The sequence below is a fragment of the Bos mutus genome, chromosome 9, assembly GCF_027580195.1.
Source record: "Bos mutus isolate GX-2022 chromosome 9, NWIPB_WYAK_1.1, whole genome shotgun sequence".
NCBI lineage: Eukaryota > Metazoa > Chordata > Mammalia > Artiodactyla > Bovidae > Bos > Bos mutus.
In genome coordinates, this window is record NC_091625.1 from 41,293,780 (window position 1) to 41,311,911 (window position 18,132).

Here is an 18,132-nt window from a genome sequence, read left to right on the forward strand (position 1 = left end):
GAGGAGAAAAGAATATAACATTTACTATTATATCTGTACTTCTATAAAAAAACAGACTATCACATCAGATCAGTCGCTCAGTCGTGTCCGACTCTTTGCGACCCCATGAATCGCAGCACACCAGGCCTCCCTGTCCATCACCAACTCCCGGAATTCACTCAGACTCACGTCCATCGAGTCAGTGATGCCATCCAGCCATCTCATCCTCTGTCGTCCCCTTCTCCTCCTGCCCCCAATCCCTCCCAGCATCAGGGTCTTTTCCAATGAGTCAACTCTTCACATGAGGTGGCCAAAGTACTGGAGTTTCAGCTTTAGCATCATTCCTTCCAAAGAAATCCCAGGGCTGATCTCCTTCAGAATGGACTGGTTAGATCTCCTTGCAGTCCAAGGGACTCTCAAGAGTCTTCTCCAACACCACGGTTCAAAAGCATCAATTCTTTGGCGCTCAGCCTTCTTCACAGTCCAACTCTCCCATCCATACATGACCACAGGAAAAACCATAGCCTTGACTAGACGAACCTTTGTTGGCAAAGTAATGTCTCTGCTTTTGAATATGCTATCTAGGTTGGTCATAACTTTCCTTCCAAGAAGTAAGCGTCTTTTAATTTCATGGCTGCAGTCACCATCTGTAGTGATTTTGGAGCCCAGAAAAATAAAGTCTGACACTGTTTCCACTCAAAAATATAGTAATTCTCACATTGTCTTTTAACAGATACGATGACTATGACTATGGTGAAATTAACCAGCTATTGGATCGTAGCTTTAAAGTTTATATCAAAACTGTTGTTTGCACTCCTGAAAAGGTTACCAAAAGAATGTATGATAGCTTCTGGAGGCAGTTCAAGCACTCTGAGAAGGTATGTACCTGTTGTGTTTACTCTGTAACTTAGCAGTGGTTCTTATTCTCCTTCACCTAAACTAATGGGTCTCCAGCCCTTTCCATCACCTCTACTGACCCAGAGAAGAACATTCCAGAACAGGTGTCTTAGATATGCCTTGGAAGGGAACCTCATTATGGTTTAAAGCAGGGGTCCCCAACTTGCAGACGAGGGACTGATACCTGCTGCCAGATCAGCATGGCATTAGATTAAATGTAACGTGCTTGAATCATCCAGAAATCAGTTTCCAGTGCCAAAAAGGTTGGAGACTGCTGGTTTAACGTAAAAGAAGAATGACAGGGAGAACAGATCTGCTGGCCTGTCTTCAAAGTTCAGGCTTAGGAGAAAGAAGAGAATCCTTGAACCGTCTTTACGGAAATTATTGAATGATGATTTGGCAGGGAAAGTTTATTATTATAACAAACCTTCAAAAAGAGATGTGATCAAATACAAGCTCAAAACATATTTCCGAGAAAGATCAGATGGCTTTTGTTTTGAGAAACTGATACTCTGTTCATCAAACCCAAGACTTGTGTTAAGCTATTCAGTGGTACACATACATTACTTATATTTGGTGTTTATTAAATGCACTGAAACTGATTGTAAATGCTTATAACCATATCTTAAATAATGTTGTGTTTTATATTCAGGTTCATGTTAATCTGCTTCTTATAGAAGCTAGGATGCAAGCAGAACTCCTTTATGCTCTGAGAGCCATTACCCGCTATATGACCTGACGCCTCTCCTCCGTTAAAGATGATGGAACGATCAGCAGATAGAGTCTACAAGGGGAAGGTACTCAGCCCCAGGACCAATGGTAGATAAAGAATTCAGAATCCATTGTGCCATGATTCCTTTAGTTTCTGCTATTTTACTGTGGAAACGCCACTGCTGGCACAAGCAGTGAGTGCTCGGCAGCTTCAAGTTTAGAGCTGTGAAGAAGGGCTGCTGTTCACAGTATTTTGCTTTTTGACAGTACAAGATGCTGTATAACTTTTAATACAGCAAATAGTATCTCTCCAAATCCTGTTGCTTTTATGTTAACAAAAATTGGAGCATGCAAAGAATGGGACTTTGATAATGATGTAAGCTTTTATACATAAAGAATTTTAGATATTGGTGCTGCTATTCCTGCTGGTGGAATGAATAGAGTGGCTGTTCGGTTAAGCTATTAGTAATAAGGTGAACACTGCTACTATCTGAGCCTACATACGTAAAATTTGTGTGGTTTCAAATTAAACTTACATATATGTGTTAATTTTTTTGCATCTAAAATTACTCACAGCTCAGCAAAGACCATTATGATGGTAACAGCTCATTTTTTTCATATAGTTTTTTTTTAAATTCAGTTATTGGATGATATTAAATTACAGTGGCATTCTTAAAGACTTCTTCAAAAAGCAATCTTACATGAAAAATGTATAAATTATCTTTTGATATGCTGTTTCCCAAGGTTCTGTGACACTGGAGGGCAGCTGTCCTGTGCGGTGTTTTTGTTTCCAGCACCGAAGTTATGGGAAATATTGTGTAGCTGCTGCTCAGTCCCAGGTGCATTCTGCCCCTGCCCACCTCATGGTCCCCCCTTCAAAGATTGTGCAGCTCCTTAAATAATAAAGCTGGAAAATATTTTTAGTCATCAAATTTGATTTACAAAAAATGCTAACTTTGAAATGCAAACAGGCTTGAAAAATGTATTAAGTACTTTGTATTCTGGAAGCGTGAATTGCTTTTGAAGTCTGTCAGTATTATTAGTATTTTTCAATAAAGAATAATTTTTCTCCAATTTTATTTGCTGTCTCAAAAAGTCATGACTTAAACAATCAGTCACTATTCTCAGTTTGTATTGATTTTCATTAGCTATCACACTTAGATAATTCTGTAGTCAGGTGAGACTATTATTTAAATGGCAAACTCTTGCAGTCATGAGAGCTACAAGAAAAGTTTTATCTTGGATAACTGATACAGTCCCATGCCTTGTCCATTTTGAACTGAGATGTTTTAAAGATCAATTATTAAGAATTATTAGAAACAGGTTAAATTAGGGAGTCACTACAGAACAAAAAATGACACTGTCAAACAATTAGTTCTAAATTTAATCAAAGCTTTTGTGATAACTGAGCTCAATAAATGTTTTGATGAGTAACAAGATAGTGCCTATAAAATATAGTGTGGGGTGGGAGCTGGGAGGCATAATTTTGAATGGAGGTGATATAGCTACCTTCATGGCTACATACCCTAGTGAGAAGATAATACTGTCATCTTAGATAAAAACTGCTTTCAATATATTTTATAAAGAAATATATCAGCCCATTTCTAGTTAGCTTACAATAATATACAAATGGTCTTACCTGTTGAATTTGCATCATGCCTCTGCCCTTTTTTGTCTGCTGCTGGGTTATTTCATCATAGCAATACAGGTGAATCCAACAAGTAAGTTTGCATTGGATAAATTTTTACTCATTCTGCTTCTGCTCTTTGTTCTTGGCACTTCCTCTTAAAAATACAACATTTCTAATAGAAGTTCTAATCAGTAGTAGGATGATTAAGAAAAACTGGGTTTATTACCTTATTCCACTTAGAAATCATGAGACGAAATGAAAATTTTAATGAATAAGAAAGTATGCTTGTACCTAAAGTAATAAAGGATTGCCTGTGATACAAAGTTGATGTTTCAGCACCTCCATCTTAACAGGTGTTTCCTGTTAATGTTTTCTCAAAACTAAACATACAGGGTTTTTAATATTGCTATTTATCTTTGAAACTGTTTCCAAAATAATTGAAGGTGGTAAAATAGAACATGGGATATCAAAACTTTTCCCCACAAGAGGAATTATTTTTCTTAAATAACCATGAATAGATTTCTAGTTGAGGTTTCCAAGATTCAATTTTTTAGATCACTTTTTTAGTAAAAATTAGGGAACTTTTTTATTAGGCAATACTTAATTCAGTATCTCTTTAAGAATGAAATTCTAAACACATTTACCACAGTTATTTAACTCCATATAAATACTGGTGATATTCTTAACTTAGAGGAATAATCTTAGCTTTTAAATGAATTTTAACAGTTTACCTATTTCAAATTATTCTGATAAAGGACCACTGGTAGATAAGTAAATAAAACTTGTTGGATAAGAATGTTTTCCAGGCACTTTTCACTCATTAAGATACTCTGAAATTTTGTTACGTATTTGTGACTAGTGAATATCAAGGGAAAGCAAAGGCAGGTAGATGGGGAGTGACATTACCTATGATGTACCAGGTCCTTATTCCCAATGGAGACACTGAGCTAACAACAATATAAAGACCAAATACCTTTGTGAAAATTCTAGAAACCACTTGGGAAGCTATAGCTCAGGCAAACACAAACCAGGAGGAGGCTGCACCAAAAGGTATAGGTAAATTTGGGGCATTTTGCTTGTCCTAAGCTGGTGTACAGCACGACGGCAATTGAGAGGAAACTCCTAAGTCCCAGCTTCTCCCTTGGGACCAAAAGAAAAAAGGTGAACTTTTGTGTTTGAGGGACTGGATTCTATCTCACCTGACTTGGAGCACTAGTAGGAATGGTAGAATGGTTTGGATGCTGGTTGTAGATCACTGTGCTCACAGAAGTGAGCACAGAGGTGCATTAGAACAGCAGGGAATCTACAGTTATGTAGGCAGGTGCAGGGGATCCAAAAGAATACAGATAGGAATAAAACAGAAATTGGAACAGGAAGCTCCTGAGAAGAAACAGAGGCAAGCCTCTTAGGGAAATTAAGACAGCTAAAAGCAGATATTATATCCTGGAATAAAAACATATACACTCATCCAAATAAGTTACATCCCTGGAAATGGTAGCTATTTTTCAAATGCCCAAATCACAACAAACTTTGCAAGGTATATATATATGTGTGTGTGTGTGTGTGTATGCAGGAGAATGTGGCAAAATCTAAAAAACAAAATAAATCCCCAGAAACCAACCCTAAGGCAATGTAGGACTCTGAATTACCCCACAAAGAATTTTAGGGATTTTACCTGGCAGTCTAGTAGTTAAGAAGTCACCTTCCAATGCAGAGGGTGCATGCTCAATCCCTGGTCGGGGAGCTAAGATTCCACCTACCTCGGGGCCAAGACCCTCTCCCAAAACATAAAACAGAAGCAGTATTGTAACAAATTCAATAAAACCTAAAAAAAAAAAGATTTTAAACAACTGTCTTAAAGATGCTCAGTGTACTAAAGAGGGAGAACAAGACTGACATATCAGGAAAATGATGCATGAACAAAATGAGAATATCACCAAAGAGACAGATTCTGGAGCTGAAGAATACAATAACTGAATAAAAAAACTGACAACAACAGGCAATTTGATCAGATAGAAGACAGACTATGGAGAGTTATTGATATTATCAATAATAACCTCAGAGGTTATTTGATATTATCAAGTCAGAGATAAAAATGAAAAGTGAAGACAGCCTAAGGGACTTGTGGGGACATAAAGTAGGGAGTGTGCAGAGCTGTAAAGGAATGGAGTTTTGTATGCAAATCAACTTATCAAAATAAACTTATAACTTTAACATTTTTAAACATAATCCCCATGGTAACCACAAAGAAAATCTCTTCAGAATTTACACAAAAAGAAATGAGAAGGAAATCAAATCATGTAACTCCAAAAAAAAGTCAATGAAACACAAAGGAGGAAGAGGGGGACTGAGGTACAAAAAAGCTACAAATCTTGCAGAAAACAAAATAGCAATAGTAAGTCCTTCCCTATTAGTAATTATATCAAATGTAATAAATGGATTGAATCCCCCAGTCAAAAGACTCAGATTGGCTGAATGGATAAAATAAAAAAGAGGATCCAACTATTTGCTGTCTATAAGAAACTTAACTTTAGATCTAAGAACACATATAGGCTGAGTGTGAAAGGACAGAAAAAGACATTCCATGCAAATAGTAACCAAAAGAGCAGAGGTAGCTATATGAATATCAGAGAAAAGGGCCAATTCACCAGGAAGATAAAACAGTTATAAATAGATAGGCATCAAATACTAACACTCCTAAACATAGGAAGCAAATGTTGATAGAATTGGGGAGAAACAGGTTTGTTGTTGTTTAGTAGCTAGGTCATGTCTGACTCTTTGCAACCCCATGAATTGTAGCCTGCCAGGCTTCTCTGTCCATGGGATTTCCCAGGCAAGAATACTGGACTGGGTTGGCATGTCCTTTTCCAGGGGATCTTCCTAACCCAAGAATCAAACCTACATCAAACCCCATCATGCATTGGCAGGCAGATTCTTTACCACTGAGCCACCAGGGAAGCCCAGGAAATAGACAGCAACACAATAATAGTAAGAGATTCAATGTCCACTTCCAGGGACTAACCTGGTGGTCCAGTGGTTAAGAGTACTCCTTGCAATGCAGAAAACACAGGTTTGATCCTTGTTTGGGGCACTAAGATGACACATGCCACAGAGCAACTAAGACTGCATGCTGCAGCTACTGAACCCATGCACTCAGGAGCCCATGCACCACAACTAGAGAGCCCACATGACACAACAAAGATCCTGCATGCTGCAACTAAGACCCAATGCACCCAAATAAATATTTTTAAAAATACTCACTTCCAAAAATGAATAGAACCAACATAAGATAAATAAGGAAAAAGAGGACTTGAACACTACAGACTAGTTGAATCTATCAGATGTACACAGAAAATTCCAACAATAGGATATACAGTCTTCTCAAGGGCACATGGAACATTCTCCAGGATTGCCACAAATTAAGCCACAAAACAAGCCTTAACAAATTTTAAAAGACTGAAATCATACAAAGTATCTTTTCTGATCATAATGGAATGAACCTTACAATCAATTGCAGAAAGAAAAGCTGGAGAGTCCACAAGTATGTAGAAATGAAACAGCATACTCTTAAAAGGCCACTGCAAAGAAGAAATTACAAATGGACTTAGAAAATATCTTGAGATAAAAACACAACACACCAATATTTACAGATGCTGTGCCAAGAGGGAAGTTAACAGCTATAAACTCTTAGACTATAAAAGCAAAGACAATCTCAAATCAACATTGTAACTTCGTCAAGGAACTAGACAGAACAATCCAAACCCAGAGCTAGCAGAAGGAAAGAAAGATCAAAGCAGAGATAAATAAAAAGCACAACAGAAAAAATACAACAAAATTAAGAGCTGTTTGAAAAGATCAACAAAATTGACAAACCTTTAACTGCATTAAGAAAAAAAAATCAGAAATGAAAAATGAGACATTCCCAACCAATATTAAAAAAAAAAATAGGATAGAGAATATTATACACTGTACATCAACAAACTGGATAACTTAGAAACACACAGCCTACCAAGAAGGGAATCATGAAGAAATAGAAAATCTGAAAAGAACTATAACTAGTAAGGAGACTGGAATCAGTAATTAAAAACTCAACAAAGCCCAGGACCAAATGGTTTCACTGAATTATACCAAACAGTTAAAGAAAAGTCAACACCAAACTCATCCAAAAAATTGAAGACAAGGGAATGTTTCTAAACTCATTCTATGAGGTCAGCATTATCCTGATAACAAAGCCAAAGCGACTGCAAGAAAACTACAGACCAATATCTATAATGAATATTGTTGAAAAAATCCTTAATTCTAGTAAAGAAAACTCAACAGCACATTTAAAAAATGAAGTGGCGAACTTCCCTGGCGGTTCAGTGGTTAAAGAATCTGCCTTCCAATGCAGGGGATGTGGGTTCGATCCCTGATTGGAGAACTAAGATCCCACATGCTGCAGGGCAACTAAGCCTGCATGCTGCAACTAAGACCCAGTGCAGCCAAAACTAAATAAATCAATAAAATACTTTTTTAAAAAAATGAAGAGGGATATATTCCTGAAATGCAAGTATATATATTCCATTTATAAAAATTGATCAGTGTAATATACCACAATAACAGAATGAAGGGTGAGAAAACAAACACATGATCATATCAGTCGATGTAGAAAAATTATTTGGCATAATTCGGTAGCCTTTTCATGATAAAAAAAATACTCAACAAACCAGAAGTAGAAGGAAACCGTCTCAGTGTAATAAAGGCCATATGTGAAAAGCACATAGCTAATATCATACTCTGTGAAAGATAAACTGTTTCCTCTAAGATCAGGAACAAGAGAAAAATATCAACTCTCACCACTCATAGTATACCAGAAGTCCTACCTAAGCAATTAGGCAAGAAAAAGAAAAAACGTTCAAATTAGAAAGGAAATGTAAAATTATATATGTGTATGTAAATAACATGATCTTATATTAGAAAACCCCAAAGATTCCACACCAAAAAACAAAAGTAGAAAAACCTGTTGGAACCATAAAAGTCAACACAGAAAAGTCAGTTGCATTTTTATACACTAACAGCAATCAAGCAAGGAAACTAAGGCAACAGCTCCATTTACAGTAGCATCAAAAATAATAAAATCCTTAGAAATAAATTTAACCAAAGGAGTTGAAAGACTTGACAATGAAAACTACAAAACATAACTATAAGAAAATAAAGAAGACACAAACAAATGAGAGACATCCTGTGTTCATAGACTGGAATACTTCCTATTGTTAAGATGTCAATACTACCTAAAGCAATCTACAAATTCAATGCCTTTTTCTCCTGCAGAAATAGAAAAAGCCATCCAAAAATTCACATGGGGTCTCAAAAGACTACATAGCCAAAACAATCCTGAATAAGAACAGAGTTGTAAGTCTCACAATGTCCTAACTTCAAAACATTTTCCAAAGCTACATTATCAAAACAGTATGGTACTTGCATAGACATACACCCAGAAATAAGCCTTCATGATCTTCAATAAGGATGCCTGGACTATTTGATGAGAAAAGAACTGTCTGGGAAAACTAGATATTCACATGCAGAAGAATGAAGTTAGACCTTTATTTTAGAAACATATACAAAAATTAACTAAAATGGATTAAAGACCCAAGTGTAAGAACTAAAACTATAAAGCTCCTAGAAGAAAAGATAGGCAGCATAGCTTCAGGACACTGGATTTGGCAATGATTTATTGGACATAATACCAAAAGGCAAAGGAAAAAAATAGACAAATAGAACTACATCAAATTTACTTCTGTGCATCAAATGGCATGAAAGTGAAAGTCACTCAGTCGTGTGCAACTCTTTGCGACCCCATGGACTATGCAGTCCATGGGATTCTCCAGGCCAGAATACTGGAGTGGGTAGCCTTTCCCTTCTCCAGGGTATCTTCCCAAACCGAGGACTAAACCAGGTCTCCTGCATTGCAGGCGGATTCTTTACCAGCTGAGTCATAAGGGAAGCCCAAGAATGCTGGAGTGGATAGCCTATCCCTTCTCCAGGGGATCTTCCTGACCCAGGAATCGAACCAGGTCCCCTGCACTGCAGGCGGATTCTTTACCAACTGAGCTATCAGGGAAGCCCAAAGGGCATGATCAGCAGTTTAAAAAAAAAAAAAAAGTAACCTACAAAATGGGAGAAAATATTTGTTAATCATGTACCTGATAAAGTCTTAATATCCAAAATATATAAATAACTCCTTTAAATCAATGACTACCACAAAAAAAAAAAATAGCTTGATTAAAAAATAGATATCTTAGAGTTTTCAGAATATAGGTCTTTTGGCTCCTTAGATAGGTTTATTCCTAGGTACATTATTCTTTTTGATGTGATAGTATATGGAACTGTTTCCTTAACTTCTTTGTCTGTTGACTTTCTACCTTTACTATATGTTTGCCTCTACTTGTGAACTTCTCTGTTTCATAATTTTCTTGATTTTAGATGTGGTCTTAAAAAATATATTATTTGGTCACACTGGATCTTAGGTGCAGCATGCAGGATCTTCAGTTGCAGCATAGAGAATCTTTTAGTTGCAGCATGTGAACTCTAGTTTCAGCATGTGGGATCTAGTTCCCTGACCGGGGGTTGAACCCAGGTTCCTGGGCATTGGGAGTGCAGAGTGTTAGCCACTGGATCACCAGGGAGGTCCCTTGATGTAACCTCATCTATTTAAAGAAGTTCCTTTAGAATTTGTCATAAAGCTGGTTTGGTCATGCTGAATTCTTTAAGCTTTTGCTTGTCTGTAAAGCTTTTGATTTCTCTGTAACCTCTTATGGAAAAACCCAAATGAGCTTTTTGGCCAACCCAATACAAGACCTGTACTCCATAAACAGTAAGATGCTAATGAAAGAAGTTGAAGATGACACAGATAGAAAGATATACCATATTCTTGGGTTGGAAGAATAAATATTATAGAATGACCATACTAACCAAGACAATCTATAGATTCAATGCAATCCATTTCAAATTACCAACAGCATTTTTCATAGAACTAGAACAAAAATTTTTTAATTTCTGTGGAAACACAAAAGACTGCAATAACCAAAGCAATCCTGAGAAAGAAAAATGGAGCTGTTGAAATCACACTCTCTGACTTTAAACTATATTACAAAGCTACATTAATCAAAGCACTATGGTACTGGCACAAAAACAGACACAAAGATCAATGGAACGGAATAGAAAGCCCAGAAATAAATGCTAACATCTATAGTCAATTAACATACAACAAAGGAGGCAAGAATATACAATAGAGAAGAGACAGTCTCTTCAACAAGTGGTGCTGTGAAAACTGGACAGCTACATGTAAAAAAAAAAAAAGAATTTAAAACATTTTTTAACACTATAGACAAAAATAAACTCAAAATGGATTAAAGACGTAATGTCAGACCTAAATGTAAGACTGGATACTATAAAACTCCTAGAGGAAAATTGCAGCAATATTTTTTAATCCCTCTCCTACAGTAATGGAAATAAATAAATGGGAAACAGTTAAATTTAAAAACTTTTGCAGAGCAAAGGAAATTATAAACAAAACAAAAAGTTAACCTATGGAATGGGAAAAAATATTTGCAAATGATGTGACAACAAGAGATTAATTTCCAAAATATACAAACAACTCATACAGCTTAATGACTCAGGAAACTCAAACAGTGCTCTGTATCAACCTAGGGGGCGGGGATGGGGAGGGAAATGGGAGGGAGTTTCAAAAGGGAGGGGATATATGTAAACCTATGGCTGATTCATGTTGAGGTTTGACAGAAGACAGCAAAATTCTGTAAAGCAATTATCCTGCAATAAAAATAAAAATAAACAGCTCAATCTATTTAGAAGCCTTAAATGGACACTTCTCCAAAGAAGACATACAGATGGCCAACAGGCATATGAAAAGATGCTCAACATCACTAATTATTAGAGCAGTTGAAATCAAAACTAAAGGGAGGCATCACCTCACTCCATTCAGAAAGGCCATCATCAAAAAGTGATCAAACGGTAAATGGAGACTGTGTGGAGAAAAGAGAGCCCTCCCACACTGTTGGTGGGAAAGTTAATTGGTGCAGCCACTATGGAGAACAATATGAATGTTCCTTAAAAAACAAAAAGAATTATCATATGATCCAGCAATCCCACTCCTGGTCGCATGTTCAGAGAAAACTGTAATTTGAAAAGATACACGCATCCCAATGTTTATAGCAGCACTACTTAAAATAGCAAAGACATGGAATCAACCTAAGTGTTCACTGACAGATGAATGGATAAAAAAGATGTAATATATACACAAGGGATATTACCAAGTCATAAAAAAATGAAATAATGCCATTTGCAGCAACATGGATGGATCTAGAGATTATCATTTATTATATGTGGAAAGAATCTAAAATAAAAGCATACAAATGAAATTATTTACCAACAGAGTCACAGATATGGAACGCAAACTTATGGTTGCCAAAGGGGAAAATGGGGTGGAAGAGGGATAAGTTAGGAGTTTGGGATTAACATATACACACTACTATATATAAAATATTGGGTTGGCCAAAAGGTACATTCAGATTTTTCCATAGCATCTTATGGAGAAATGCAAATGAACCTTTTGGTCACCCCAGTAGATAATCAACAAAGACCTACTATATAGCATAGGGAACTATATTCAATATCTTATAAAACCTATAACAGAAATGCATCTAAAAAATGTATGTGTGTGTATCTGAATCACTTTGCTACACACCTGAAACACATTATAAAACCAACTACATTAAAAAATTTTAATAAATTTTTAAAAATAAATAAAAATATAATAAAAATATAAAAATTTGAAGTGGCAAATGACTTCAACGGGCATTTCGCTAAAGATGATATATAGATGGCCAATAAAAATGTGAAGATACTCAATATCATTACTTATTAGAGAAATGCAAATCAAAACCACCATGAGACACCATTTCACAACCATTAGAATGGCTACTACCAAAACAACAACAGAAAACAGGTGCTGGAGAAGATGTAAAGAATGGGAACCCTTGTGCACTGTTGGTGACGTGAAATGATATAGCCTCTGCAGAAATGAATACAGACATTCCTCAAAAAATTAACAGTAGAACTACTATATCATCCAGTCATTCCATTTCTGGGTATACATCACAAGGAACCGAAAGCAGGATCTTGAAGAGGTATTTATACACCCCTGTTCATAGTCGCATTATTCACAATAGCCATGAGACAGAAGTAACCCAAATGTCCTGATGAGTTAACAGATGAAAAAATATGATATAAACATACAAGAAAATATTATTGAGCCTTAAAAGGAAGCAAATCCCATCACACACCACAACATGGATGAACTTTGAAGACATTATGCTAAGAAAAATAAAAGTCACAAAGCGACAAATGCTGTATGAGGGACCTAATCAAATCAAATTCATGGAAACAACGTAGGATGGTGGTTGCTAGGGGCTGGAAAGAGGAGGAAAGGAGGAGTTGTTTAATGGGTACAGAGTTTCAGTTTTGCAAGATGAAAAAGTTCTGCAGAAAAAGTTCTGCAAAGGAAGAACCTTGCAGACAAACATGAGTAAGCTTAACACCACTGAAACATTTAAAAATGGTTAAGATGGCAAATTTTTTCACTGTAATTTTTAAGGTAGACAGATAGTTCCAAGGTAGGCAGAGTTCACGTGAGTCTCAGTGAACTCCGGGAGTTGGTGATGGACAGGGAGGGCTGGCGTGCTGCGATTCATGGGGTCGCAAAGAGTTGGACACGACTGAGCGACTGATCTGATCTGATAGTTCCAATAATAAGGTAAGCATATAGGCAGAGGAACCAGAGATCAAATTGCCAAAATCCGCTGGATCATCAAAAAAGCAAGAGAGTTCCAGGAAAACACCTACTTCTACTTTTTTGACTACACCAAAGCCTTTGTGTGGATCATAACAAACTTTAAAAATTCTTTGAGAGATGGGAATACCAAACCACCTGACCTGCCTCCTGAGAAATCTGTAGGCAGGTCAAGAAGCAACAGTTAGAACTGGATATGGAACAACAGACTGGTTCCAAATCAGGAAAGGAGTACGTCAAGGCTGTATATTGTCATCCTGCTTATCTAACTTCATGTGAGATGCCGAGCTGGATGAAGCACAAGCTGGAATCAAGATTGAATCAAGATCTCAATCAAGATACTGAGAAATATCAATAGCCTCAGATACGCAAATGACACCACCTTTATGGCAGAAAGCAAAGAAGAACTAAAAAGGAGAGTGAAAAGGTAGGCTTAAAACTCAACATTCAAAAAACTAAGATCATGGTATCTGGTCCCATTACTTCATGGCAAATAGATGGGGAAACAGTGGAAACAGTGAGAGACTTTATTTTCTTGGGCTCCAAAATCACTGCAGATGGTGATTGCAGCCATGAAATTAAAAGACGCTTGCTCCTTGGAAGAAAAGTTATGACCAACCTAGACAGCATATTAAAAAGCAGAGACATTACTCTGCCAACAAAGGTCTGTCTAGTCAAAGCTATGGTTTTTGGTGTTAGAGAAGACTCCTGAGAGTCCCTTGGACAGCAAGGAGATCAAACCAGTCAATCCTTAGGAAATCAGTCCTGAATATTCATCGGAAGGACTGATGCTGGAACTGAAACTCCAATACTTTGGCCACCTGATGCAAAGAACTGATTCATTGGAAAAGACCCTGATGTTGGGAAAGACTGAAGGCAGGAGGAGAAGGGGACGACAGAGGATGAGATGGTTGGATGGTGTCACCGACTCGATGGACATGAGTTTGAGCAAGCTCTGGGAACTGATGGACAGGGAAGTCTGGCGTGCTACAGTCCATGGGTTTGCAAAGAGTCAGACACAACTGAGCAACTGAAATGAACTGAGATAGTTCCACATGGTCCAGCTTGCAGATGAATCTGAGGGAGAGCAGTTTAATACGGAGAACAAATATAATGGTATTCTACTATGAGTTATTATATTAATTATAAATACCGAGGGGGCTCTTTTAGGGGGAAGAGAGTTTTATCTTTTTCACTGAAAGTAGTATATATAGCCTGCTATGGGTAAAAATGGGCTTCCCTGGTAGCTCAGAGGTTAAAGCGTCTGCCTGCAATGCGGAAGACCTGGGTTCGATCCCTGGGTCGGGAAGATCCCCTGGAGAAGGAAATGGCAACCCACTCCAATATTCTTGCCTAGGAAATCCCATGGATGGAGGAGCCTGGTGGCCTACAGTCCACGGGGTCACAAAGAGTCAGACACGACTGAGCGACTTCACTTCATGGGTAAAAATACTTAGATCTTCAAATGTTTTTGAGAGATTAGCCTATCAAACTTTTAAAAAATGTTTCCAGGGACTTCCCAGGTGGTCCAGTGGTTAGGACTCCACACTCCCAATGCAGGGGACACGGGTTTGTTTGATCCCTGATAGGGGAGCTGGATCCCACATGCCACAACTAAGACCCAGTGCAGCCAAATAAATATTAAAAAAAAAAAAAAAAAAAAAAGATTTCAACTGTTGGAGTGAATCTCGTAGCATATACTCATGGATGACAGACTACAGTGAGTGTCTCTAGATGATTTTGCTGAGCCCCAACCTGGGATGAGCCCCAAACTAGAGGAGCCCTTGGAAAGTCTATTTGCTTCTGGAAATTTAGGGTTTTTCTAATAGACTTATAAGAGTCTATCTAGTCTCTTAAAAGCCTGCCTTTATCTCATTAGTCTTGGTATCTTGTTAGGGTAAGAGATGAGTTTTTATGTTATTAATGGTTCATCTCTAACCCTACAGAGCAGAGTATCAAATCTACTTTTATTCTGAATCTTTCTTTGGCTAATTTAGGATATCAATGGTTATCTCAATTTCTTTGGTGTTGGTCATTTATTCAAAGACCAATCTTACCCTACAAAGGGTGGAAAACCATAATTTATTGAGTACCTATTACACATCAGTCAGCATACTGGACAATTTGCCCATTTTTGTTTGTTTGTTCCTAAACTACATGATTACACTGTACACTTAAGCTAAAAATATTAAGTTAGTTGCCCAAAACCTAGGCAGGGGAGAACTAGGATTCAAACTGAGATCTGCCATATACTTCTAGTATATTAGGTCACCTCTATAATCACAGAGAGTTATAAGTAGAATTGTCTGGTCTACTGTTTATTTCAAATAAAAATAAAAAGGGAAAATTCTCTCTTTTTTATCTATTTTACTTATTTAATAAAGAATAGATGGCCCAAAGCAGTCTTCTCTAAATTTTTCTGCTTCCCCCTCCTCTCAATGTGACAACCAGAAAAATAGTGGTGCCTAACCAGAAGACTATTATTAAAAGCTGTAAAAATTAGTGCAGATGCTTATGTCGTAATGTATTCCTAATAGTGTTGACCACTATTCTTTCTGTACATAAAATCTGTCTTCATTACACAGTTCATTGACTGAACTGACAAGCAATTAAATTCTAGAATTGTGACATCAGGATTTTAAGACTAGAACTAAATTATTCAATAGAGAACAGAATAAAAAGTCATTTACTTAGAAATATCATGAATATATTTTCATCTTAAATTTCTCATAGCAGGAAGCACCACATGTATATTCATTTTTCCACAATACCTGACAAGAAGAAATGCTTATTTCTTTTAATACACTAAGACTACTCACTAAAATAAGTACCTGAAAAACTTTGAATATTTGTTAATATTGAAGAAAAAGTTCATGCTTGTTACCACTTCTTAAGAATGATGGAGACCTGACTTCCTGTTTCTGTTGTTAATCTGCATCATGTTAGAAAGAAGGAATAGGCAGAGGTTCCAGGAAGGTGTGATGATTCTTAATTCGGTTTAGAAGCTGCTGTGCCACCGGTCTGAATTCTGTTTCCCAGTGGAGTTTGTGATAGTTTTTTAGGTCTTGGTCAAAACTCCCATTCAATGCTAGTTCTTCATCTGCATCAGAAAAATTAAAATTACAGCAATTATTTAGAAATGTAATCCTACTGAATGAAGTTTAATTTTTGATGGCATGAGTTAAACTCATCCTGAGTCATCTCTAATTGCAACAAGGGTTTTTTACAGGAGTAGTTCTTTATAGAAAAAATTTTAAGTAAGTGTATGATAGTTTCTTAATTTAAAAAAATATATAATCTTGAGGACTTCCCTAGCAGTCCAAGTGGTTAAGACTCTATGCCTCCACTGCAGGGGGCCTGGGGTTGGATCCCTGGTCAGGGAACAAAGATTGTGCATAGTGTGTGGTGTGGCAAAAAAAATAATAATAAAAGAGATAGCAATCTTCCTTAAAAAAAAAAAAAAAAAAACCCTAGACTGAATTGAGTTCTTACTTCAATTTATCCCTAATGTTACATCTAACTTTATATCCAAAAGATAGATCACAATTTCTCAGAATAAACAAAGTATGAATAGATTATTTCTTTATCTGCACACTAAAAATGTTAATTATTCATTCTTTAGTGGTTGACAAATATAAAAGAAGTTAGGAAATCTTTTGGGAAAGTAGCACAGTTGAATCTGACTGCAAATCAACTTTGCTCATTTCAGAGCAGCCTGGACAAACTTCTTTGAAAAGATAACACCTCCCTCCTCCTGCCACCTTATGCTCTCCACAATGAAAGTGAAAAGTGGAAGACTGAGAATCCTAAAAATATAAGAATCCCAAGGGAATCGATGTATAATGCAGAAAAGCACTTGTTAAAAAAATGCAAAATTACAACCTTGATTTGTTTCTTAATCCAACAGCACTTTCAATTCTGTGAATATCGTGAAAGTATATCCAACCCAAGTTGGAAGACAGATGGCTACTGAGGTTTCTGCACCGACCTGCCACTGCATTTCTCTCTGTTTACACTGGAACCCATGAGAAGGACTTCAGGAAAATACACTGGCCTGCCAGTCAGAAGGTTGGCTCTGCCACTTCTTAGGTCTGAGGCTGAGGCAGCCTTCTTAAGTGGTAACCACTAAGTCCTAAAGTGACCACAAATATTGCTGCTTGCATAATTTCCAAACTTCTTTCATAAGGTCCACTAAATCCTACCATCAAACACTTCCTTGGTGCTTACATCAAGTTTCCTACCCTGAATGTTCTCGGTACACACAAAGTGCACTGTGTGTGCTTTGGCACTACGGGTGTTGGTGTCACCACCCAGAATAAGATAAGTCTGGAATCCCAGTTTGTACCTTCCCGTCCTCTCCCCCAGCCAATTGGATAGCTATGCAACTCTGAGATAAGTTCTGGGCAGACACAAACAATTCAGCAAAGCTCTCCATGGAGACCCCTGTAAGCAAACCTGACTCTCCCCACCCATTTGATAATCAAGGCCTTGAAAGGAGGAGAATCCAGATGGTGTCTGATGCCTTGAAAGGCCTTCCTGTTGGGCTATTTCCAAACTAAAGCGGTCTGTGTGACTCTGAGTGCTCTTCAATTCCTAGATCTACTTCCTGCTCACTCTTCTGCAGATGTTCTGAGTACTAAACTTTCGTTAAAAATGAATTCTCTTTTTTTATGCTCTTTTTCCAAAGCAGCTTAGGACTGATGGCTGCCCAGGCAACCTGCAGTCTTTCTCTCAGTCCAGGACTTTGGCTGGGTTTGATGATTTTAGCCAAGTCACTGTTTTGGTGTCTGGGGTTTCTTAATCTAACATTGAGACTATATTACTTTTCTTGAGGCTCAACGTATAATTAGTTAATCTACACTTGTACCCTATTAATTGTAAATTGGGTTAGGCAAGATAACAAAAGTGGCCAAATAACTATAGATAAGACAAAAGCAGTATCAAGTTGCAAAGTGAATACAGCAAATGCATAAAATATGTCATATTACACTAGGTGTTAAATTTGGAACTTGTATTGCAATGAACAGCAGAGGCTAACCCAAGAAAACCTTAGATCTATGATTTTCAA

The 18,132-nt window shown here is 37.1% G+C and overlaps 2 protein-coding genes across 4 annotated transcripts in view; one reads left to right on the top strand and one right to left on the bottom strand.

Moving 5' to 3' along the window:
* Positions 1–16,166, top strand: part of SESN1 (sestrin 1) — a 127,373-nt gene extending 111,207 nt beyond the window's left edge. For both annotated transcript variants that reach the window (XM_070376499.1, XM_005905842.3), the window contains exons 9-10: positions 713–857; positions 1,529–16,166. In XM_070376499.1, the coding sequence (XP_070232600.1) occupies positions 713–857; positions 1,529–1,615 (232 nt within the window). In that variant the 3' untranslated portion in view covers positions 1,616–16,166. The remainder of the gene's footprint in view (positions 1–712; positions 858–1,528) is intronic.
* Positions 1–18,132, bottom strand: part of ARMC2 (armadillo repeat containing 2) — a 141,872-nt gene that overhangs the window by 6,302 nt on the left and 117,438 nt on the right. Inside the window, exon 18 of one of the 2 annotated variants that reach the window (XM_005905837.3) lies at positions 15,896–16,164. The exons of the other annotated variant lie outside the window; for it this stretch is intronic. Coding sequence (XP_005905899.2) covers positions 16,007–16,164 — 158 coding nt within the window. The 3' untranslated portion in view covers positions 15,896–16,006. The remainder of the gene's footprint in view (positions 1–15,895; positions 16,165–18,132) is intronic. 2 annotated transcript variants of the gene reach the window in all.